Source organism: Otolemur garnettii, unplaced genomic scaffold, assembly GCF_000181295.1.
Source record: "Otolemur garnettii isolate 467f Iridium unplaced genomic scaffold, OtoGar3 scaffold00039, whole genome shotgun sequence".
In the NCBI taxonomy this organism is placed as follows: Eukaryota; Metazoa; Chordata; class Mammalia; order Primates; family Galagidae; genus Otolemur; species Otolemur garnettii.
In genome coordinates, this window is record NW_003852434.1 from 8,252,348 (window position 1) to 8,272,521 (window position 20,174).

The 20,174-nt window shown below is 41.9% G+C and overlaps 1 protein-coding gene across 2 annotated transcripts in view; it reads left to right on the forward strand.

The window, feature by feature from the left end:
- PRKG2 (protein kinase, cGMP-dependent, type II) overlaps nt 1-20,174 on the forward strand; it is a 98,819-nt gene continuing 78,645 nt past the window's right edge. The window contains exons 1-2 of one of the 2 annotated variants that reach the window (XM_003790052.1): nt 1-58; nt 9,420-9,893. In XM_003790052.1, the coding sequence (XP_003790100.1) occupies nt 9,433-9,893 (461 nt within the window). In that variant the 5' untranslated portion in view covers nt 1-58; nt 9,420-9,432. The remainder of the gene's footprint in view (nt 59-9,419; nt 9,894-20,174) is intronic. The other variant, XM_003790051.2, reaches the window with a different exon arrangement.

Sequence of the window (20,174 nt, forward strand, 5' to 3'; positions counted from 1 at the left end):
CGCAGTGGCACCCGCCGAGGTGACAGACTGCGCACCTGGAAAGTTACCCGGCTGCTCGGTGAGGTTCGCGGCTGGGGCTCGGGCGCCGGGGTGCGCGGGGAGGGCCGGGGTCGGGGCGCCCGCGTGTGCGCGCGTCGCCTGCGTCGCGCGGTGTGTGCCTCTCTCCGCTCCACACCCAGCGGGTCCCCGGCTTGTGCTGTTGAGTGTGGACGTGTGCCTGCGCCGCGTTCACTCCGGGTGGCGGCATCTCCCGACTCCCTGGGGGCAGAGGAAGGCTCCTCGTTTTTAAGAAGCTTATCTGAGGCCGAAGGGCGACCTCAGCCCCTCAGCCCAGGGAACAGTCCCAGGGCTCTCCGAGCTTCAGCCGGGAGCGGCCGCGGAGACTGTCGCCGGGGCTGGGGGCTCCGCGACGCTGTCAGAGCGTGCGCTCCCGGCTTTGCCTGCCAAGCTGGCACGCAGTGCTCAGGCAAGGACTTTCAGGAGTCCTGGTAAACTTGTGTGGGTGTCCCGAGTCTCTCAGCACCCTGAGGCTCTTCCACATTTCTGTGATTTCCCGGTGATGAAGAAACAAGAGTAAACAAACAAAACCCAGAGATCGGGAAAAGAAATGGGTTTGAGTTCGAGAAGACCTAGGGTGCACCTTCATAGCCCTGGGAGCTGTCGCTGAGCACAGAAACGGCGCGGGCAGATTCAGGAGGTAGAAAGCATGGCTCTGATACAAACGCCTTGGTTTCCTGATATTCTTGTTTCCCAAATCTCCAGGGGTTTTCGAATAGTTATTTTTATTTTATTTTTCTACTAAAGGAAGAGAGCCACATACACCTGCCCCTGCCACACCCCCGTACATACGGTTTCCTTAGAAATTGCATCTTTTCTTTGCAAGTTTCTATTTAACTCGTGGAGAAGGCGACCATCCCACATAACATACAGTCTCTGTTGCCAGTACTGTGCTTTAGTTTTGCACAGCAGAGTATGAGCGAAGATGGTGGAGAACACGCTTTGGAGAATTAGAGAACATCCTCTCCATTGGGGCCCTGGGTAACTAAGAATAAATGACATCAAAAGATGATGCCCGGGGTCCTTCTCTTTTAACACAAAGTAATTAACTCCGGTCCTGTGAAATCATTACGAATGAGGCTAACGAGAATTCACCCCCCAGTGAAGGCACAGGTTGCCTGGATGTTGCCCATATGTGATCCCATATTTTCTTGCTTCCTGGAGGCTATTTTACTATCAATTTATCCTCTCTTTCCCTGTGTTTTCATTTTCTCTATCTTCTGTGTTCATTATCCTGGGCTTATAAATATTCTCGAGTTTCCACTATTCTAAAAATCCTTTGCCTGAATCAGGACACCATCTTGAAGCCCCTCCTCTTGGCGTTGGCTTTTCACAGACCTTTGCAATGGAGTTTTTTATCCAGCCTTTTCCATGAAAGGCTCAATTCCGTGCTTTCCCCTGTGATCTCATTTTCTTGGACATATCTGTGGGATGTTAGCTGCATCCTGCTCACCTTCTAGGAAGCGTTACCGGCACGGCCTCTGAGGTAGTTCCAGATCTCTTCTTTGTACACCATTCCTTTCCCTTCTGTGCTGTTTGGTTCTCTTCGTCCTCCTCTCTCAGATCACACACTCAGGTATCACCTGTATATTCGCACCTAAGGATGGAGATGTTCCTTTTTTTATGTCTCCTCTCATCTACTAATGGGACTTCAAGCCTTACCTCCCCGGACCAGTGTTTTTCCTTGACTTCTCTTCTTTGCTTCTATCTGCTGGACATTTCCATCTTGATGACCCACAGGGTATCTCAAACGCAACGTATATAAATCCCGACTCCTGACTGTCTCTGTAAGGCCTGCTCGTTCTCCGACTGTCAGTGTCACGGTTCCTAACCCATAGATAGTGTCCTCTGGTAACCTTGGGGGGAATGAATGAACGAAGAGCGAATAGTACTACTTTCCTCTATGATTTCCAAGATCAAAACACTGGAATCCTTTTGACTTCTCTCAGGTGCGTATTCATTTAATTACCACATTAGAGACTCTGCCCTGCAGTATTCCTCCCACCTAGCCTCTTTTATTATTAATCACTTCACATCCTCTCTCACATTAACTAAAGCAATGGCCATCTCCCTGGTTTTCTTTCCAATCTTATATTGACCTAGACACGCTTCCTCTCCTCAGTGCCAATACCCTGGGCACTTGCATCCACTCGGCCAGCTTCAGCCTCCACTTATATCAACAAATGCTAAATATTGTCGGGTTTCTCTTTTCCTTCAATTTTCTAGTCCCTCATTTCTTACTGCTTACTGACCTTCTCTTCCTTGCGACTTCCACTTACTAAACTAAGTATGCCCCCAGTTAAACTCATTGTCCTATCCCTCAAATCTACTCTTCCTTTTGGTCGGTGACATCACCCCTTACCCGGTTGCCACAATGTAAACATCCAAATCTTTTTCTTTTTCTTCTTACCACCACTCAAATTCTGTCACCTATAATCTCCTGACCCGCATCTGCAGATCTGTATTTCAGTGTGTTTGTCTGTTTATCTGTTAATACAGCACCCAAAATAGCTGAATGGAACACTACCAGATTTGGCAGTCAGAAGTAGGATACGTGGCAATAATAAAAGTCATTGTGAATGTTCTGCTGGGGGAGGGACACTTCGAAGAGATAGTCAACCCCTGGAGTAGCTGGAACTTTGGTACAGTCAGCTCATATGGTTGTCTGTCAAAAGAAGGTTATTCTCTAAATCAAAGAAAACAAGCAGTCGATTCAAAACTGAGCCTCAGGTCAGCCGTCTCAGGGTCAAGTAGACAGATGCTTTGATTGTGGCATTGATGTAGAGAGGAGCTGTTTCTCACGAGGACAGCTCTGTGTGGTTTGCTTCGGGGAGAGGAAGTAAGGATGTATATTATGTATTCAGTGATAGTTAATTATTTTCTAAAAGAACTATGGAGAGACAAGCTAGTGATAACATCAACTGCATCAGCTTCCTAGACACCAAGCATATCATCTCAAACCTGTATCATTCAATCCTCTGATTTTGAGCTAAACTATTGATATCATAGAAAAGACTCCATTCTGCTTTTCATGATTTGCAGGGAAGGACATTGCAGAGTTACTTGTAATCATAACTTTTACCAAATATCCTGTTTGGTCCTTTTTTTTTTTTTTAGTTGAGGAAGGTGAAGTCATTAGAATGGGATGGCACTGTGGGCTGGCCTCAGTGCTGCACTTGTCACCTCTTACATGGGTGGGTGCCCTGGCCTCTTACTTTGCCTTACTTCCTCTCACCGCTTTTCATTTCATTCCATATATTTTTCCAAAGGGCAAATCCAACCGTGTGACTTGAAAACTACGTGGCCCACATGAGCATCCAAGTTCTGAGTTCTCAGGGTCCACCACGGCATCTTACTTTCTCAGCTTCATCATCCATCACTCTCCGTCCATCCATCATGTATTTCAGCCTGTCCCCTGAATGTACAATCAGCTTTCTTTCTTTTGAAAAATTAATAGACTTCCTATTTTAGAGCAGTTTTAAGTTTACAGAAAAAAATCGGTGAAAAGTATGACGCTCGCCCCACCGGCCTCCCCTGTTCTTACCATCTCCCATCAGTGTGATACATTTGCTATAATTGATGAACCAATATTGATACAGACATAGATATTAAACTCCATGGTTTACGGTAGGGTTTGTTCCTTACGTTGTGTATTCCGTGGGTTTCAACGAGGGCATAACGACATGTATCATACCAAATAGTTTCACTGTCCTAATAATCCCATTTTCCTCTTATTCATTCCTCTTGCCCTTTCTCCAAGCTCTTGGCAGCAGCTGCTGTTTTTGCTGTCATTTTCCAGATGCTGGATAACTGAAATCATACCGTGCGGAGGTTTTGCAGGTCAGCTTCCTTTGCTTAGCAATGTCTTTTTATTGGTTGACATTACTTTTTATTATCGCGTAATAGTCCATTATATGGATATACCACAGTTTGCTCATTCACCCACTAAAGAACATCTTGGTTACTTCCACATGTTGTTAAGTATGAAAAAACTGCTGTGAATGTTTATGGGTAGGTGCTGGTGAGAACTTAGGATTCATATCAGTCGGATGAATACCAAGACGTGCATTTGCTGGATCATGCAGCTTGCATTCAGCTTTGTAAGAAAGTGCCAAACTGTCCTCTACGGGGGCTCCGTCATGTTGCATCCCTACCGTTGATGAAGAAGGGTTCCTGTTGTTCTCTGCCTCCCCCAGCATCGGGTGTTGTCGGTGTTTTTGATTGTAGTGGGCGTGTTGTGGTACGCCATTATTGTTTACATTTGAAATTCCCTAATGACGTATAATGTTAAACACCTTTTCATATAATTATTTGCCATCTGTGCACATGTGTCATCTTTGGTGAGGTATTTGCTCAGATCTTTTGCCCGCGTTTTTGGGTTGTGTTTATTGTCACATGTTAAGCATTTCTCCTCTATTAGCTACATTTTGCTAGTACTTTCTCCACGTCTGGGGCTTGTTTCATTGTCTTACATTATCTTTTGCACAGCAGAAGTTTTAAATTTTAATCAAGTTCCTTTTATGAATTGGGTATTTGGCCCTTTAAATAAAAATAAATAAATAAAAAGCCATCACCAAACATGAGATCACCTCTGTTGTCTTTTAGTAGTTTTATAGTTTTTTGTTTTCTGGTTAGGTTTATGACCCATTTGGAGCTAATTTTTGTGAAAAGCATAAAGTTTGTGTCTAGTTTTTTATTTTTTTGAACGTGGTTATCTAGTTGGTCCATCCATTCTCTATTGATTAGCTTTTGTTCTTTTGCCAAAGATCATTTTAGTGTACGTTTGGGCCTACTCCTAGGCTCTTTACACTGTTGTATTAATCTGCTTTTCTGTTCTTTCACCAGGACTACACTGTCTTGATTATTGTAACTTTATAGTAAGTCTTTTTTTTTTTTTTCTTATGGAGACAGAGTCTCAAGCTGTCTCCCTGGGTAGAGTGTTGTGGCATCATAGCTCACAGCAGCCTCCAACTCTTGGGCTCAAGCTATCCTCTTGCCTCAGTTTTTCTATTTTTAGTAGAAACAAGGTCTCACTTTTGCTCAGGCTGGTCTTGAACTCGTGAGCTCAAGCTATCCACCTGTCTCGACCTCCCAGACTGCTAGGATTATAGGGGTGAGTCACTGCGCTCGGCCTTTACAGTAAGTCTTAAGTTGGGGAGTGTCAGTTTTCTCCTACAATATTGTATTGGTTTAGTAAATATTTTAAGATCAATAAGCCAAGCCCTGTGCTAAATTCTTATAATTTATCTCATTTATCCCTTTAACAACTCTACAAGACAGCAATGTTACTTTATCTGTCTGTCTGTGCTTCTGTTTCTTCTATTATAGAACCCAAGCCCAGTACCTTACCTGAGGACATGTAAACAGCAGGTGTAAGTGCCTGGACCAAGACTCTGGCTCCGCAACCTCAGCCAGAAGTGTTGCATCTCCTATATTTACACATAAACCCATAGGGGTGTGTGTCTGTGTGTGTATGTGTCTGTGTATCTGTGTGTCTGTATTTATAAGAGACTGCAGATGGGTAGAAAGAGAAATAGAGATTATTTAGACCAGAGCCAAGATTTTCATTTCAAACTGCTTTAGCGCTGGAGAAAAAACAGACAATCAAGTCTCCCACATTGCCGGCCAGGTGTTAATCTGCCTGGCGACACGCTTACAGTCACTTTTACTTTTCCCGTGGTCCTTCTAGGAAAGGCTATCCTCCGTGGGCAGCATTTCCTAAATAGTGACTGGATTAATATGATAGCCATTTAGAATATGATGTAGTGTTCTTCTCGTCTTGCTAAATGCCACTACTCACTCTCTTCCTCTCTCCCCACCCTGCCTGCAAGAGAGTACCACCTCCATAGTGAACCATGCTTTTTTGTTGCCCTCAGAGATAATTAGGTGGGCCTTTTGTGTTTAAGGATGTCATTGAGAAATGTGAAAAGTCAACAGGGCACATGAGGCAGTTACCAAGCACCAGAATCCTTGCAGGCCTGACGCTGGCTCCGTGTCATCCACAAGGCCTTTTTTTTTAATCTCCATCTTTGAGTGGTGTTTGTTTCCCAGACTGTTCCAAATGACTTCTTTTCTCAATGAAACCCATAATATATGCAGAGTAAGATTTTCTCTCCCCCCCCCATGCATCTGTGAAGACCTCTCATGTCTGAGACTTCCAGTTTACTAGACTTTTGTCCTACCCAGAAATGAGCCCTGCTGGCCTTTCCTCACACCAAGACGTGAAGTTTCTGTTTCTAGCCAGTTTCTCTGTAAGAACTACTTGTTCACTTGATGTCTCCTATGTGTCAGGCATTGTACACAGCGCTTTAAAAATGTAACATTCACTGTAACCCTCTGAGGTAGACAGAAGTGTGCTCTATTTTATAAGTAAGAGAACTAAGAATCAGAGTTTCTAAGGAATCTATAGAAGATTGGGAAAAAGCAGACCGCTTTCTAACCCTCATTGGTCTGACTCCAGTGCTCAACTTAAATTCTGGTCTTTATCTCCAAACTCATTTTTGATTATATCATATGCTCTGCTCTGAATATAAGAATAGTTTTAATAACCTGTAGTTGTTAGATTAATGGATCAACATCCTGTATTTCTCTTCTCCTTGAGGCTAGCAATACATATTTGAGAAATAGTTTATCATAGTGACTGATGCAGGAAACAGAGGCAAGCTTCATAATTAGGTTTTATAAAGCCAGAGACATAAGGCCTTGGCTTCAGGGACAACAACATTTGAATGGATGAACTCAGTAAGAAATCAGACCAGTATTCAGCCATTTAGTAACTTGTGGACATATCTTAAATGAGTGACTTGAAAGATGAGTTAGTTATTCTCCTTTCACCTCTCCTTGGAATTCTAAATAACTTGAAAGATTTATGCAGCTTCCAAATTGACTTCATTAAAACCGGAGAATAGTTGGCGTTTGGGGGAGAATTTAACACCCTCTACCTAATTGTCCTTCATGTTGACAATATTATTGGACTGGTACAGAAATTTTTGGATATCATACCCAGAGCAAAATGACTTGAAGCCTTTCTGTATTTAGAATGCTACAACTGTTTTCTGTGTCAACTTTGGCTGTAAATCCATGATGGGATATGCCCGGGTAGTAAATATGACAGTTAACGGTCTTAGTAAACCATCATTCCATGAATAAAGAAGGAGGTGTTAGTTTAGTGTTAGATTTTTAAAAATTGTTCTTGCTTTTTTCTTTATAGGCCATATCCTTTCCCTCCTACCATTACCCTGTGTTCCTTTCTTTTTTGGGTAAAGAATGCTTGTCCGTGAACCAAAGAGCCTGTCTAGAAGATGGCTCACTGCTTCAGGCAGACCCTTGCATACATGTTAATGGAAGATACTTTTGAGAACACCTTTCCCATGCCTGTGATTCGTAATCTCATTCAAGTTCCTTCTCAGATCCCAACCCGACATCTTCCGAATTGTTTATTCAGGATGTAAGTATGTCCAGGACCACTTCTTTGAATTCTCGTCTCCCCAGTCTTCTTACATATCAAGCAATAATAGAGGCTGCCAAGTCAACAGAAGCTTAAACCTGCCACTTCTCTTGAACATATTAAGGCAATTCTCTGAAGGGTAATATTTCTTAATAACTGCTTTGAACCTGAATTCTATGAGGCACAAATACCTGGGCATTTTCAGATTACTTTGATAAATATGTTTATTTTCTGTTTGTATTGTCTTGGACAACCTATATTGGCTACGTGGTTGCATCTTGTTTGAACCGTAGGTGCTACATCACCTTTGCATTCATGCCTTCATTGCTGTAGGGGTCAGGCTCATTCTGGTAGAGCTGGTGAAATAAATCTAGATATTTTATTTCTATCTAAGTTTGAAGTTTGGAGGGAGAGAAGGGCAGGAATATGAGAGTTTCATCTCTCTTAACTTTAGGTGATCAAAGGGATTCAGGCTTAGTTTACAACTATTATAATAATGCTTCCCAGATTCTGGCTTTCAAAAGTCACATGTGCAATAGTATAAAGTTATTTTAATAGCCAGTCACAAAAGCTTTAAGCCTTATGACTGATAGCTTTTCAGCTTTTCTTTTTTCTTTCTTTCCATATATATATATATATATATATATATACACACATTTTTTTTTTTTTTTTTAAGGAAAGATTGTGGTAGCACCATCATAGCTCACTGCAACCTCAAACTCTTGGGCTTCACTGATCCTATCTCAGCCTCTGGAGTATCTGAGACTGTAGGCACATGCCACCACACCTGGCTAGGTTTTCTAATTTTTACGGAAATATGGATCTTGCTATTTTCTCAGGCTGGTCTCAAACTCCTGGTCTGGTCTCCCAAAGTGGTAGAATTACAGGCTCACATCCACAATGCCTGGCCAAACTTTATGATAATTAAGCAGAGCAATTTGAGTTCTGCTTTATGATTTTGCTTGCATGTGCTTATTACCTGCAGATGGCTTATTTTTATTTTCATTGAATTATCTCAATAAACTTTATTACCTAATATAGTCTTCACTGGAATCGTAATAACAATGAGTTCATGAGTTTGCAATGCTAGGTATTTACATTTACAACACATAAATAGCTATTGAACTAAAAACAAATTCCGAATCAACTAAAATCGTCTCTCATAACCCCTATTCTGCATATAACATCCTGAGACTCCCTAGATTAGTGATTTGGGGAGTGTACACTGGGAATATTCTTAATAGGAAAAGGATAGACCTTGGATCGCAGGTTATTTTTTGATCAGCCTCGACTGTGGACATAGAGTATGTAGGAGAATCCCCCTACCTCTGTCCAGTGACGAAAATCCAGAAGTTTCTTTAGCAGTGAGCATTATCAGAAATGCAAAACTTAAAGGATGCATATGGCAGGAAAAAATGCTAATAAGGCAACACCGCCACTGCCTTCTCCTTCTGAGGACTGCAGATGTGTTATTTTCTGAATCAGGGGAAGGCTTCCTACTTCCTACTGGAGCTGCTCAGGGAGCTAGGAGAGTTGTGGCTGCCACACCTCTGTGGCTGTAGCTGTTGGTTTGCGTTTCATCTTTGCTATGCTGATATCCACATCACAGTTTTGTTGTGATGCTTTTCACAGCTGTCCAGAGAGAATGGCCAGGGAAAACAGCAGGTAACTCAGGCCATTTGCGCAAAATGCTTAGATGTGATGCTTGTACTCGTGAGGGGTCAGGGGAGAATGAGCCCATATGCTCTTCCTGAAGGCATTAAGGGACTCGGCCCAGAGCTTGCTTTCTGGAAGCACAGGGAAATTCATTGCTTATCACACAATGATATCTGTTTATGAAACGGATCCAAACGAGACGGGGTAGGGCTGTTGGGAAATATCTGTTTGGTCATTCCCGACCTGTGTCCTCTTTTAGGTCCACGAGCAAAATGGGAAATGGTTCAGTGAAACCCAAACATTCCAAGCATCCAGATGGCCACTCTGGGAACTTCACCAATGAGGCCCTGCGGAGCAAGGTGATAGAGCTGGAGAGAGAGCTGAGGAGGAAGGATGCTGAGATCCAGGAGCGCGAGTACCATCTGAAGGAGCTGCGGGAGCAGCTGTCCAAGCAGACCGTGGCCATCGCTGAGCTCACGGAGGAGCTCCAGAACAAGTGCGTCCAGCTGAACAAGCTGCAGGATGTGGTGCTCATGCAGGGCGGGAGCCCGCCGCAGGCCTCTCCAGAGAAAGTGCCTCTGGGGGTCCAACGGAAGACTTCGGGGTTGGTGTCTCTCCACAGCAGGAGGGGAGCAAAGGCTGGGGTGTCTGCTGAGCCAACCACCCGCACCTATGACCTCAACAAACCCCCTGAATTTTCCTTTGAGAAAGCAAGAGTCCGAAAGGACTCCAGGTAAGAAGTTCCTACATCCTTTTAATCTGATGGCCTTCATATCATGAAATACTAAGTGATATTTATTATGCCTCCTTAATGATAAAGTGCATATTAACCCTTTCAAATTTGGGGATAGAGGGTCTATCAAATGGCTTCATTTTGCAGAAGGATCTCCTGTTAGACAGAAGTTGTCTTTAAAGCAGAAATTGTACTTTACCTGGACTTGGATATGACATTATCCAAACACACACATGTCTTTGATATGTATCACTTTGATATATATATGTATATTTTTGATACATGTCACTTTGATATGTATATATACACACATATATACACACACACATATATATCTTTGATATATATCACTTTGAGGAGCATTGATATATCACGTTGATATATATATATCTTTGATACATGTCACTTTGATATGTACATATACACACACATTATATATATGCACACACACATATATATATCTTTGATATATCACTTTGATATATATATCTTTGATACGTGTCACTTTGATATGTGTATATACACACATATTATATATATGCACACACACATATATATCTTTGATATATCACTTTGAGGAGCTGAGTTTACTGAAAGTCACTTTATCATCTTGAAAACCCTAGGGGATTGAAGGGGTAATATTAAGAAGTGTACATCTCTCTTTCTAGAGGACTGGGCTTAAAAATATATATAAATCACAATGAAATATCAATTATTTGTAGTAAAAATACTATTTTAAATATCATGTATAATAAAAAACCTATTTTAAATTAGGTTACATTGCTTGTGTGTGTTAGGGGAAGTCCAGGTTGTGGTTGAGCCCTTCACCCAGGCGGTGTGCCACAGACCCCACACTGTGCCCATTAGGTGAGAGCACACCAACCCCCTCCATCCTCTCTCTCCCCCTTCACCAGCTCCCCCCTCCTCCCTACTGGTATTTAATTGTGTTTTTCTGTTATGTGGGCACGTAGTTATTCATCTACAGATAAAAACCACTTCTTAACAGTTAATCTGCAGGTGTCCCCAAAAAGGAATATAGGGGAGGCTGAAATGGACATCCAGCCATTCCACTGTTTATGCTGAGCCATGCTCTCTACCTGCCGCTGTGGTAGATGTTAGGTGCACGTCAGTGGATAGACGGCAGAGCCTTCCTGGTGGGGGACATAGACTGTGTACACGGGAACAAATCAGCAGTGTCTAATTATTAATTGGGATCAATGATCTTATGGAGCCCAACAGTGTCATGGGCAGTGTCTCAGTGAGTGGACAGAAGGGCATGAAGCAGGCTTGTCCTGAAGGCCTAGCTGAGGACGTGACCTCTAACAGACCCAAAGGATGAAAAGGTGTATGGACCAGGTGGAAAGAGCATTTCAGGCAGAGGGAAAGATTAAAAGCTAGTATTACTGTTAAGCATTAGAATTTTTCAAAGAACATACAAATTACCACTGTGTCCTTGTGAGAGTGTATGTGTGTGTTTTGTGGCTAAAGTTTGATTTTTTTCTGACCAGAAAAGATTGATTAGAAACATCTCGAGTTAGGGTTCTCTTTCTTCATTATTTCTAAATGAGTATTTGTTCATTGAAATTAGATCTTTTGCCTTGGTAATGTCTTGGTTGGGCATGGGTCTCTATTGCAAAGTGCAAGATCTGTGAAATTAAAACAAATTTTAATTTATTCACAGACACAAGTAATATAAATCAAGATAAAACATCTGACCTAAACAAACAAAATGATTAATTTTAACACAAAAATTATAAAGGGAGGTTTAATTCATCAATTTGTTGACAGTACTTGGCACATAGTGAATGATCAATAAATATTTGCTAAGGAAGGTGGTGATGTCAGATTATTAATCATAATACTCCATGGCTGAAAGAAATCTGGTTAATATTAGACTTCAGGAGAGTTTTATTAAACCAAAAGTTTCATTATTAATTTTTTTAATGAAGTCTTATCTATTCTCTTTCAAAAAAAATAATTTGTTTCTAGTGTATAAATTCAGAAGTCGTAAATGTCACAAACTTAAGCTCGTTAAAAAAAAGTTGAACACCATCCCATCTTTTCTTTTGATATAGCAGAAATATGGTGCATTGTATTATTATATATTCATACATAAGTATATTATTCAAGGAGCAATATGCTTTTATACATAGAAAACCTGTAAGACAATTTAGTTGCAATCCATCTTCTTTGACCTTTTCTCCACATATGCCACCAGATTTCTTCTCTTGAATCCAGATTATTTTCAAAGATTTACATTCATCTTGAGGCACAACACCATTCTTCTGGTGCTGAACAGTCTAAGATAAACATATTTCTTTGACTCTCTTCATTAACTCTGTTATAACCATGCAAAGAAAAAAATCAGTAGTTATGCCAGGTTAATTTCTGCGTCAAACCACACCCCCTTTTATCTAACTGTAGTGAAAAGCATAGGAAACACAGCTCCCCAATAAGGATTATATTAATGCTTCTCCTCACCATAAAACAAGCCAAATAGGTATAAATCTACATTGTGATCAGGATGAATAAACAGGCTAATTGATTTCTTAACGATTAAGTCTTAAAGAGACTAAGCTACATCATTCATACCCTAATAATCCTCATCTGTTTTCACAGAGCCTTGTGGTTCTAAATAGAAAAATTAAAGAGAATATGGAAACACAATTTTTTATCGTCTAGCTTGTGCCTCAATTTCTCTTGCAAAGCATACAAATATATTTCTTACTAATTCTGAAGTAACTGGCTAAACACAGATGGCTATCAATTCAGAGATTGAAACATTTTCCAGTTATTTAAAAGTGCTCAGTCTTACAATTTATCTTCCATTTCCAAAACCTTCCACTCTTGGAGAAAAGCCAAAAGTAAACATTGGATATTTTTATATCTCTTTTATATAATGCAGTCAATCAAAAATTTTGTAGGAAACAATTTTCTAGAAGTTAGAGCATTAAAAAAGATGGGCGTGTCCTTCACTGATGCAAGGATAATATGCAGGGTCCATTGTATCCATTGACTTGGACTCTTTCCAAGATATTATAGAATTTGAAATCATCAGTCAAAATGGCCCTTCTGTTTATTTTTAGGTTTTCAAAATTTATTTCTTGCACTTTCATAAAGTTCCTGAATGAATTTATGAAAAATTTGTTTGTAATAGTATGTAGTTCATGTGTCAACTACATTTTACATAAAGTTTATCTCCACACTGGATCAGAAAACATTGAATGGCTTTCAGTCTTTTTGTCAAAAAGAGTATCTCTGATAAAAACTTAGCCCTGAGCAAGAAACTGCAGGAGAGCCCTAGTTCTTCAGCAATAAACAATATTGGGGAGATAAAAGGCACTAATGGAAACCAAAGAATAATGTTTGATGGTGTGATAGATTTGGAATTTGAGGATTCAATTTCAGTAATTCATGAGAAACTCTACCACTCACAACACTTCAGTCTGTGATTTTGCTGAGGCACCTGTGCTTAGGTGTGTTGTGAATGGTAAAAGAGCCTCTTCAACTGCTAGGCGGCCCCTTCTTGTGCCACCTTTGTTATCCTGTACTCATCAATTGTGCTCTTAGGGTCATTTAAGGGGTAACTTAAATGGTATAGTTGCATCTCCCTGCTTTACGTGAAGGAGCTTATAATGCAGTGGTTCTCAACCTTCCTAATGCCGCGGCCCTTTAATACCGTTTCTGTAGGTCGTGACCCACAGGTTGAGAACTGCTGTTATAATGGAACCCTAATGGCACCAGGGAATTCTGGAAATTTGTCCCATGTGAAATTCAAGAATCTGCTTTTTAAGCTCAGGTTCTAGAATAATTCAGTGCTATCCAATAGAATGTTTTGCACTGATGGAAATGTTCTACAATCTTTTTTGTCCTATATGGGAGCCAGTAGCCACCTGTGGCTTTCAAGCACTTGAGGTGTAGCTAGTGCCACTGAGGAACTGGGTTTTTAATTTTAATTCATTTTAAAATTAAATATCCACAGGTAAATAGCCATTGTCTAATGGTTGCCATATTTAATATGGCAGTTCTAAATTACATGGTTTTGACTGTAACTGCCATTTCTTGAGATAAGAATTAGAGCCAGTGGAGTTTGGGGATCCTTTATGCACAAGACTTGCGTTTGATGTGAGGACAAAGCCACACAGGGCGAGGATGTGCTTGTCAGACTGAGGTGGGCACAACACGGAATCGCTGATAAGCTGTGCCAGACCTGCAGGGTATCAGAGCCCTTGGCAGCAGCTGGCTCTGTGTCTTCTGACCATTTTCATTTTAGACCTTCCAAAGAATACAGCTACGCGGGCATGGAGCCTGTTTCTATCATAGACACTCAGCTTTACTGAGGGATCATAAATCACATGATGAATTAGAGTTCTAAAATACAGAGTTCTACAATATAGTTCTTATCTCTAATTTAAATTTAATATGCTGAACATCTAAAGGCTTTAGAGCTACAAAAACCTTAGAGATTGCTTTAAGCCATCCATTATGCCCTGCCCAGAACAGCGAGGACACCAGGGACAAGGAAGTTACAGACGGACCATGGCTGATGGCGGAGCACAGATCAGAATCCAAGAGTCTTAGTTTTGAAACCAGTTCTTTCCATCTGCCCTCCTGCTTTGGTGTTCTCAGAACTACCCACAAAGACAAAAGCTCAGACCCATCTGGGCACCAGTCTGCCTTGTCACGACACACCCCACTGATTGGTAGTAAGAGGATGTGCTTCCTGGGGCTTCCTGGCTTTGTCCATGTGGAGCTGAGCAGAGGCCTCCCCTTGTATCAACACTTACCAGCTGCTGGGTCCTCGGAGCTCGTGCACAAGTTTTAAACTTTGTGCATAAAGGGTTCCCAAACTCCATTAGCTCACAATTCTTAGCTCAAGAAATAGCAGTTACAGTCAAAACCATGTAATTTAGAACTGCCATATTAAATATAGTAACCATTAGATAATGGCTATTTACCTGTGGCTATTTAATTTTAAAATGAATTAAAATTAAAAATCTAATCCCTCAGCAAAAGGATACTGAGAATGGATTTGATACATCTGATGGCACAAACTTTGGCGTACGTGCAGTGTCATATATGATTCCCAAATCGGTACAGTGCTTCTCAAGGCGGAGATCTGAATATCAGTGTTGAAGGAGGGCGAGGAACACCTCACATAGCATTTCTGCCCATGTCTGGCTTGCCTTGAGCTCCAAGACAACCATGCATTCAGAGGTCAGATCTTTTTACTGAAATTAAGTTTTCCGTTTATATAGATACTGTTTATCAAACTTCAGCACCAGCAGAGCTAAATTAGAAGCTCAAGTCGCATGTCTGGTGGAACACAGGCAAATTAATCAGAGACATCTGGCAAGTTGGTGGTATGAGTGCCTTTCACTGAAAATGCTTAAACTATCATTTGAGACTATTGTTCTTTCATGAAGAAGAAAGATAAAACAAAGACTTGCCATCCGACTTCGGATGTCGACTCCAGTTTTAGGCAGGACAATTAGTTTTATTTGTCACTCCCACCCCAACCGAGAATAGGTGAAATAGGAAAACGCGAGTGAGTCACACATCTAAATAAGACGTGGAAAAGGGGTGAGGAAGAGCATGTTGCTACCATTTGGGGTTCCTTTCCAAAGCAGTACGGTCACATGTGCACGGTAGAAATGTGTTTCCTTTGTGGAATAGGAATGTTTCTATGGAAAAAAATGACTTCTATGTCGCTCATTATGTGCCGGTCACCGTTCATGGAATCATTTCATCCTGACAACAAACCTATAGGACAGGTATTATTATTATCACCCACAGTTTATATGAAATAGTGACTTACATGTTTCCATATCAGAGGTTCTATAGCTAGATTTTACATGGATAATTAATGATTTACAGGTGTGTATCAGACGCTTATCAGTTGGACAGTTAAAAAATTGGTATATATTCTTTTAAATACTGTTGCCTTAACCTGAGTCTTCAGAAAAGTTAAAAATGAAGCTACCCTTACAGTATAAGGTGTGGAAGAAGAACGACTCTGATTGGGTGGTGATCTGAGAGCCAGAAGCCATGGGTGGAGGCAGCTGAGTGATACTGGTGAATGTTGTCACTATGTTTGGAGATAAATAGTTGTGTTTTATGGAAGCAATGTGTCGGGTCGGACTGGGCAGTCAGGGGTGGGGGAGAAGACCAAGTTACCAGTTAACTAGTAGATGTCCGCTGTTTCCCGTACGTTATCTCCTGGAGACTTTAGACTTAGTTGATGAGGTGAGTGCTACTTTTTCGTTTTACCAAAGGTGAGATTAAAGTTCAGAGTCATTCACTAACTTGCTCCAGCTGCAGCGGTCACAAGTCCTTGAGCCAGGTTTTCGGTTGGCGTCTGCCCGATGTCAGCCGTGTGCCCTCTCCCTCTCTGTGCATGTTTACAGAGCTGCAGCCTTTCTGTGCGCACCGCTCCCCTCGGGGTTGGGCAGCCAGGCTGGGGCTTCTTTGGGGCAGGGGACAGTGCTGTTAAGCTTCGGGACAAGGGAGAGGTTAGAAGCATGGAGAGGTTTAGGAGCCTGGCCAGAGTTAGTGGCAGCTGCCTGGACATCTAGATGCCGTGAAGCCGCCGTGGCGCCTTTTTGCCCCTGCTCCCGGCTGCTCCTTCTCCTTGCTCAGGTCTTTTCTTCTCTGTGGAGCCAGAGGGCTCTGCACACTCTGCATCCCCACCCCGGCCCCCTCTCAACCTCCCAGACAATCTTCTGCTTTGTTTATATTTGCCTTTTATTCCATCTCACTTTAACCTCAAAACGTCCAGCTTATTAATTGCTAGGCGTGAGGAAAGGTGTGTAAGGCTTGGAAGTAAGTCAAAAGCGTACGTGCTTGTGGTAAGCGCTGTGCTAACTCCTAAGGGCCTACCCTCACCGGTGGGCTGCACTCCTAAGAGGATGCCCTGTAGTATTTTTATAACACACAAAAAGTACCACAGTTTTGATCCAGTGGTATGGCTAACAGCTCTCATGTCCAAGTTCGCTTTGCTCCTTCAGATCAACACAGACAACTGAATGAATATTGAACCAGTGAATCTTGTCCTTTAATTTTGCTTTCTTCCAATTTTGCTTCCCTCGGTTTCTTTCTGTCTTCCCTTCTTTCTTTTTTCCACTCACAGTTTTATTTTGTTCCTTCCTAGTCTTCCCTCATTCTCGGTGTCCGACTAGTCAGTGGCCATCAGCACTGATGTCGAGTGCCTATTATGGGCCAGGCACACTGTGCTGTGACCTATATGTAGTTATGCCACTTATTTTTACAGCAATCCATTGGGTAAGTGTTATTATCCAAGGCTTAGCAAGCATAGACACTAGCTCATGGTCATGGCCAGTAGTGCCTAAAGCTTGTTTGACCTCACTAGGTGTTAGGATAGCTGCCACTTAATGGGAGCATTTCTGAAACCTGCACTTGTTTTATTTTGCTTGTTACCTTTACATTTATCAGATATTTATAGTGGTCTGTGGATTCGATTGGCTTCAGCTAAAGTACTCCAGGTGAATTGAGCAGACCTGGCTTTGAGCCACTGTCCTGGAGGTGTGGGCGGGCGCCTCTACCTTTTCTCACTTACATTTTCTAAATGTCTTCTGAAACAGGCTGCTCTTCTCTGACTCACATTTTTTTTTCCTCAAAAATATTCTGTGCTATTCTGGACCCTACGCATTTCCTTTCTAGATACTCAAGAAAGACTGTAGCCCAGAGAGTACAGGTGAGAGACAGTGGCCCTTCTTCTCTCTGCTGGTTGGATGAGACGGGCTTTGCCGCCTCACAGGCAGAACAGTCCGTATCCAAGGAGCCTCCCTTTCCTTCCCTGAGCCTGAGCAGCTCAGCGGCCGTCCCCTTTTTCTAGGGTTTAAACTGCAATACGCTTCACAACAAGGGGACCAGATCTGAAGACAAGGTTAAAACTTCTCAATTTTTAAACTCTTTGAAAGTACCTTGTTTGTGAAAGATACATTTCTTACACTTATCCTTTAACTTATCCTAAAATTGTTGCGTTTCTTTAAAAGCTCATTTTAAAAATAATTCATCTCCTCTCCATGCTGATTCTCCTTAGAAGTATCTGTTAGTTGTAGATTTTTCAGTGCAGTCCAATTTGGCAGGCTTTTTATTTGTTTGTTTGCATGAGATCTGAGAACTGGGAATGACCAGACGATATTTTTGTATATACTTTATAGTCAAGTGTGAATGATCAGGAGCCCTTAGTATCCGTTTAATCCTGGGTTGTTTGCTATGCCAGATCAGTTTTAATTGGTAAATTTTTAGCAGCAGTTTAGATGGTCTTTTGGGGCTTACCCAAGCTCTGGGAAATAGGAGAGAAGGAAAACTCCAGAGCTTCCAATCCTTTCTCTTCTCACGAGATGTGGAAAGTGGAAATAAAATGTGAGCATAACAAGATATTAATGAAATTGAAATTTCTTGGAAATAGAGACTCAGGGAAACCAGATGTATTAGTTTTCTATTGCCGTATGATAAATTACCATGAACTTATTATCTTAAACAACACATACTCTTTCTCTGAGAGGTTCCAGAGGGTCAGGAGTCCAGGCATGGCTTATTCAAGTCTTCCTTTCAGCATCTCCCAAGGCTGCAGCCCAGGGGTCAGCTGGATGTGTTCCTTTCTAGAGCTTTTTAGAGGAAGAAGTCCTCCTCCAAGCTACATAATTGTTGGCTGAGTTTACTCCTTTGTGGTTGCAGGGCTGAAGTCCCCATTTCTTTCTGGCTCTCAGCTGGGACTGCTCTCAAATCCAAAGGCTGCCCAGAGTTCTTGCCACATGTTCCTCTCATGTCAAGTCCACTCAGAAAATCTCTTTATAATGGGCCAAGTCTTATAACTTACATGGGAATGGCCCTGCCATCATTGTTGCTATATTGTGTGGACAAGAAGCAGGTCACAGGCTGTGTCCCTGCTCACCAGGCCTTTTGGCTTCTGTTGTGCAAGATTCCTGGTTAGGAATGTTGGCCAAGCAGGGGGATATAAAGTTGTACACATGAAGCCCAGAGTCCTGCACGTCCATGCTTGTAACAGCACTCTTCACGATAGCCAAGAGGGGTACAACCCAACATCCATCAGCAGATGAAGGGGTAAAGCACATGTAAGGATCTTATTCAGCCTTACAGAGAACGTGCTTACACAGGCTGCAGCATGAATGAGCCTCAAAGATGTGATGCTGAGTGAAATCAGCCAGATACAGTAAGACAAATATCGTATGATTCCATTTATATGAGGTACCAAGAGTAGACAGATGCTTAGAGATGGCATGTAGAATAGAGACTGCCAGGGGTATGACAGAGGGTGGGGGACTGAGTTAGTACTGGGTTTTAGTTTGGGAAGACTCAGGAGATGGAGGGTGATGATGGTTACCAAACTGCGGTGATATACTTAATGCTACTGAACCATACACTGAAAATGCTTCAAATGGTACATTTTATGTTATATGTATTTCACCACAAATAAAAAAAAAAGTCCAGAGCACGGGGCTGACTTGGTAGCATAGCATATTTCTAAGTGCAGTGTTCAGTTCCAGACAGGATGCTGAGGGCACAGGAGGAGAGCAAGGGTTTTTGCACGTCTGTGTTTATTTGTTATGTTGCAGAAAAGAACAAGCTATGTCAGAGTCTTGTGCCAAACACGGATTGATTATTGTTAATCAATAACTTACTAGTAATCGATTGATTGCTGGATGAGCCTTCAATGGGGCATCTTCCTAGTGCTGCGGAGGTACAGTGGGAAGGGACACGTTCCACTCCCTGGCTCTCTTGCTCACAGCTATAATCCTTCAGAGCACACCACAGTCACCTGCACTAAAAACTATGGAGGATTAAAAAAAACCACTGATGCCTGAGTCCAACCCACAGAGATTCTGATTGAATTAGTTTGAGGTGAGAGCCTCAAGCATATGAATTATATATGTCCTGTATATGTTATAAAGGTTCCCTGATGATTCTAATGTGAAGCCACTGTGAGAACCATGGTGTTAGAGGAACAGGCTTCCCTGCTCTGCTGGTTCCCCAAATATTTAGTTTGACAATCGAAGAGCAATACTAGCTACAGACATTTAGGGCAAGGATTTACCACTTATACCTAGTAGCCATGCCGTACAGTGGTGGGAACGCATGTCATCGCGTTTGTCAGGTCAACTTCCTTGTAAGTTTGGTTGCATTTAATATTTCATTCTTAAACTCTGTTCTCTGCTGCTCACGGGAGTAGGATCATCTGCATGAACTTAAGAGAGAGAGAGGCGTTTATATGTGAGCATGAAATAACAGCAAACG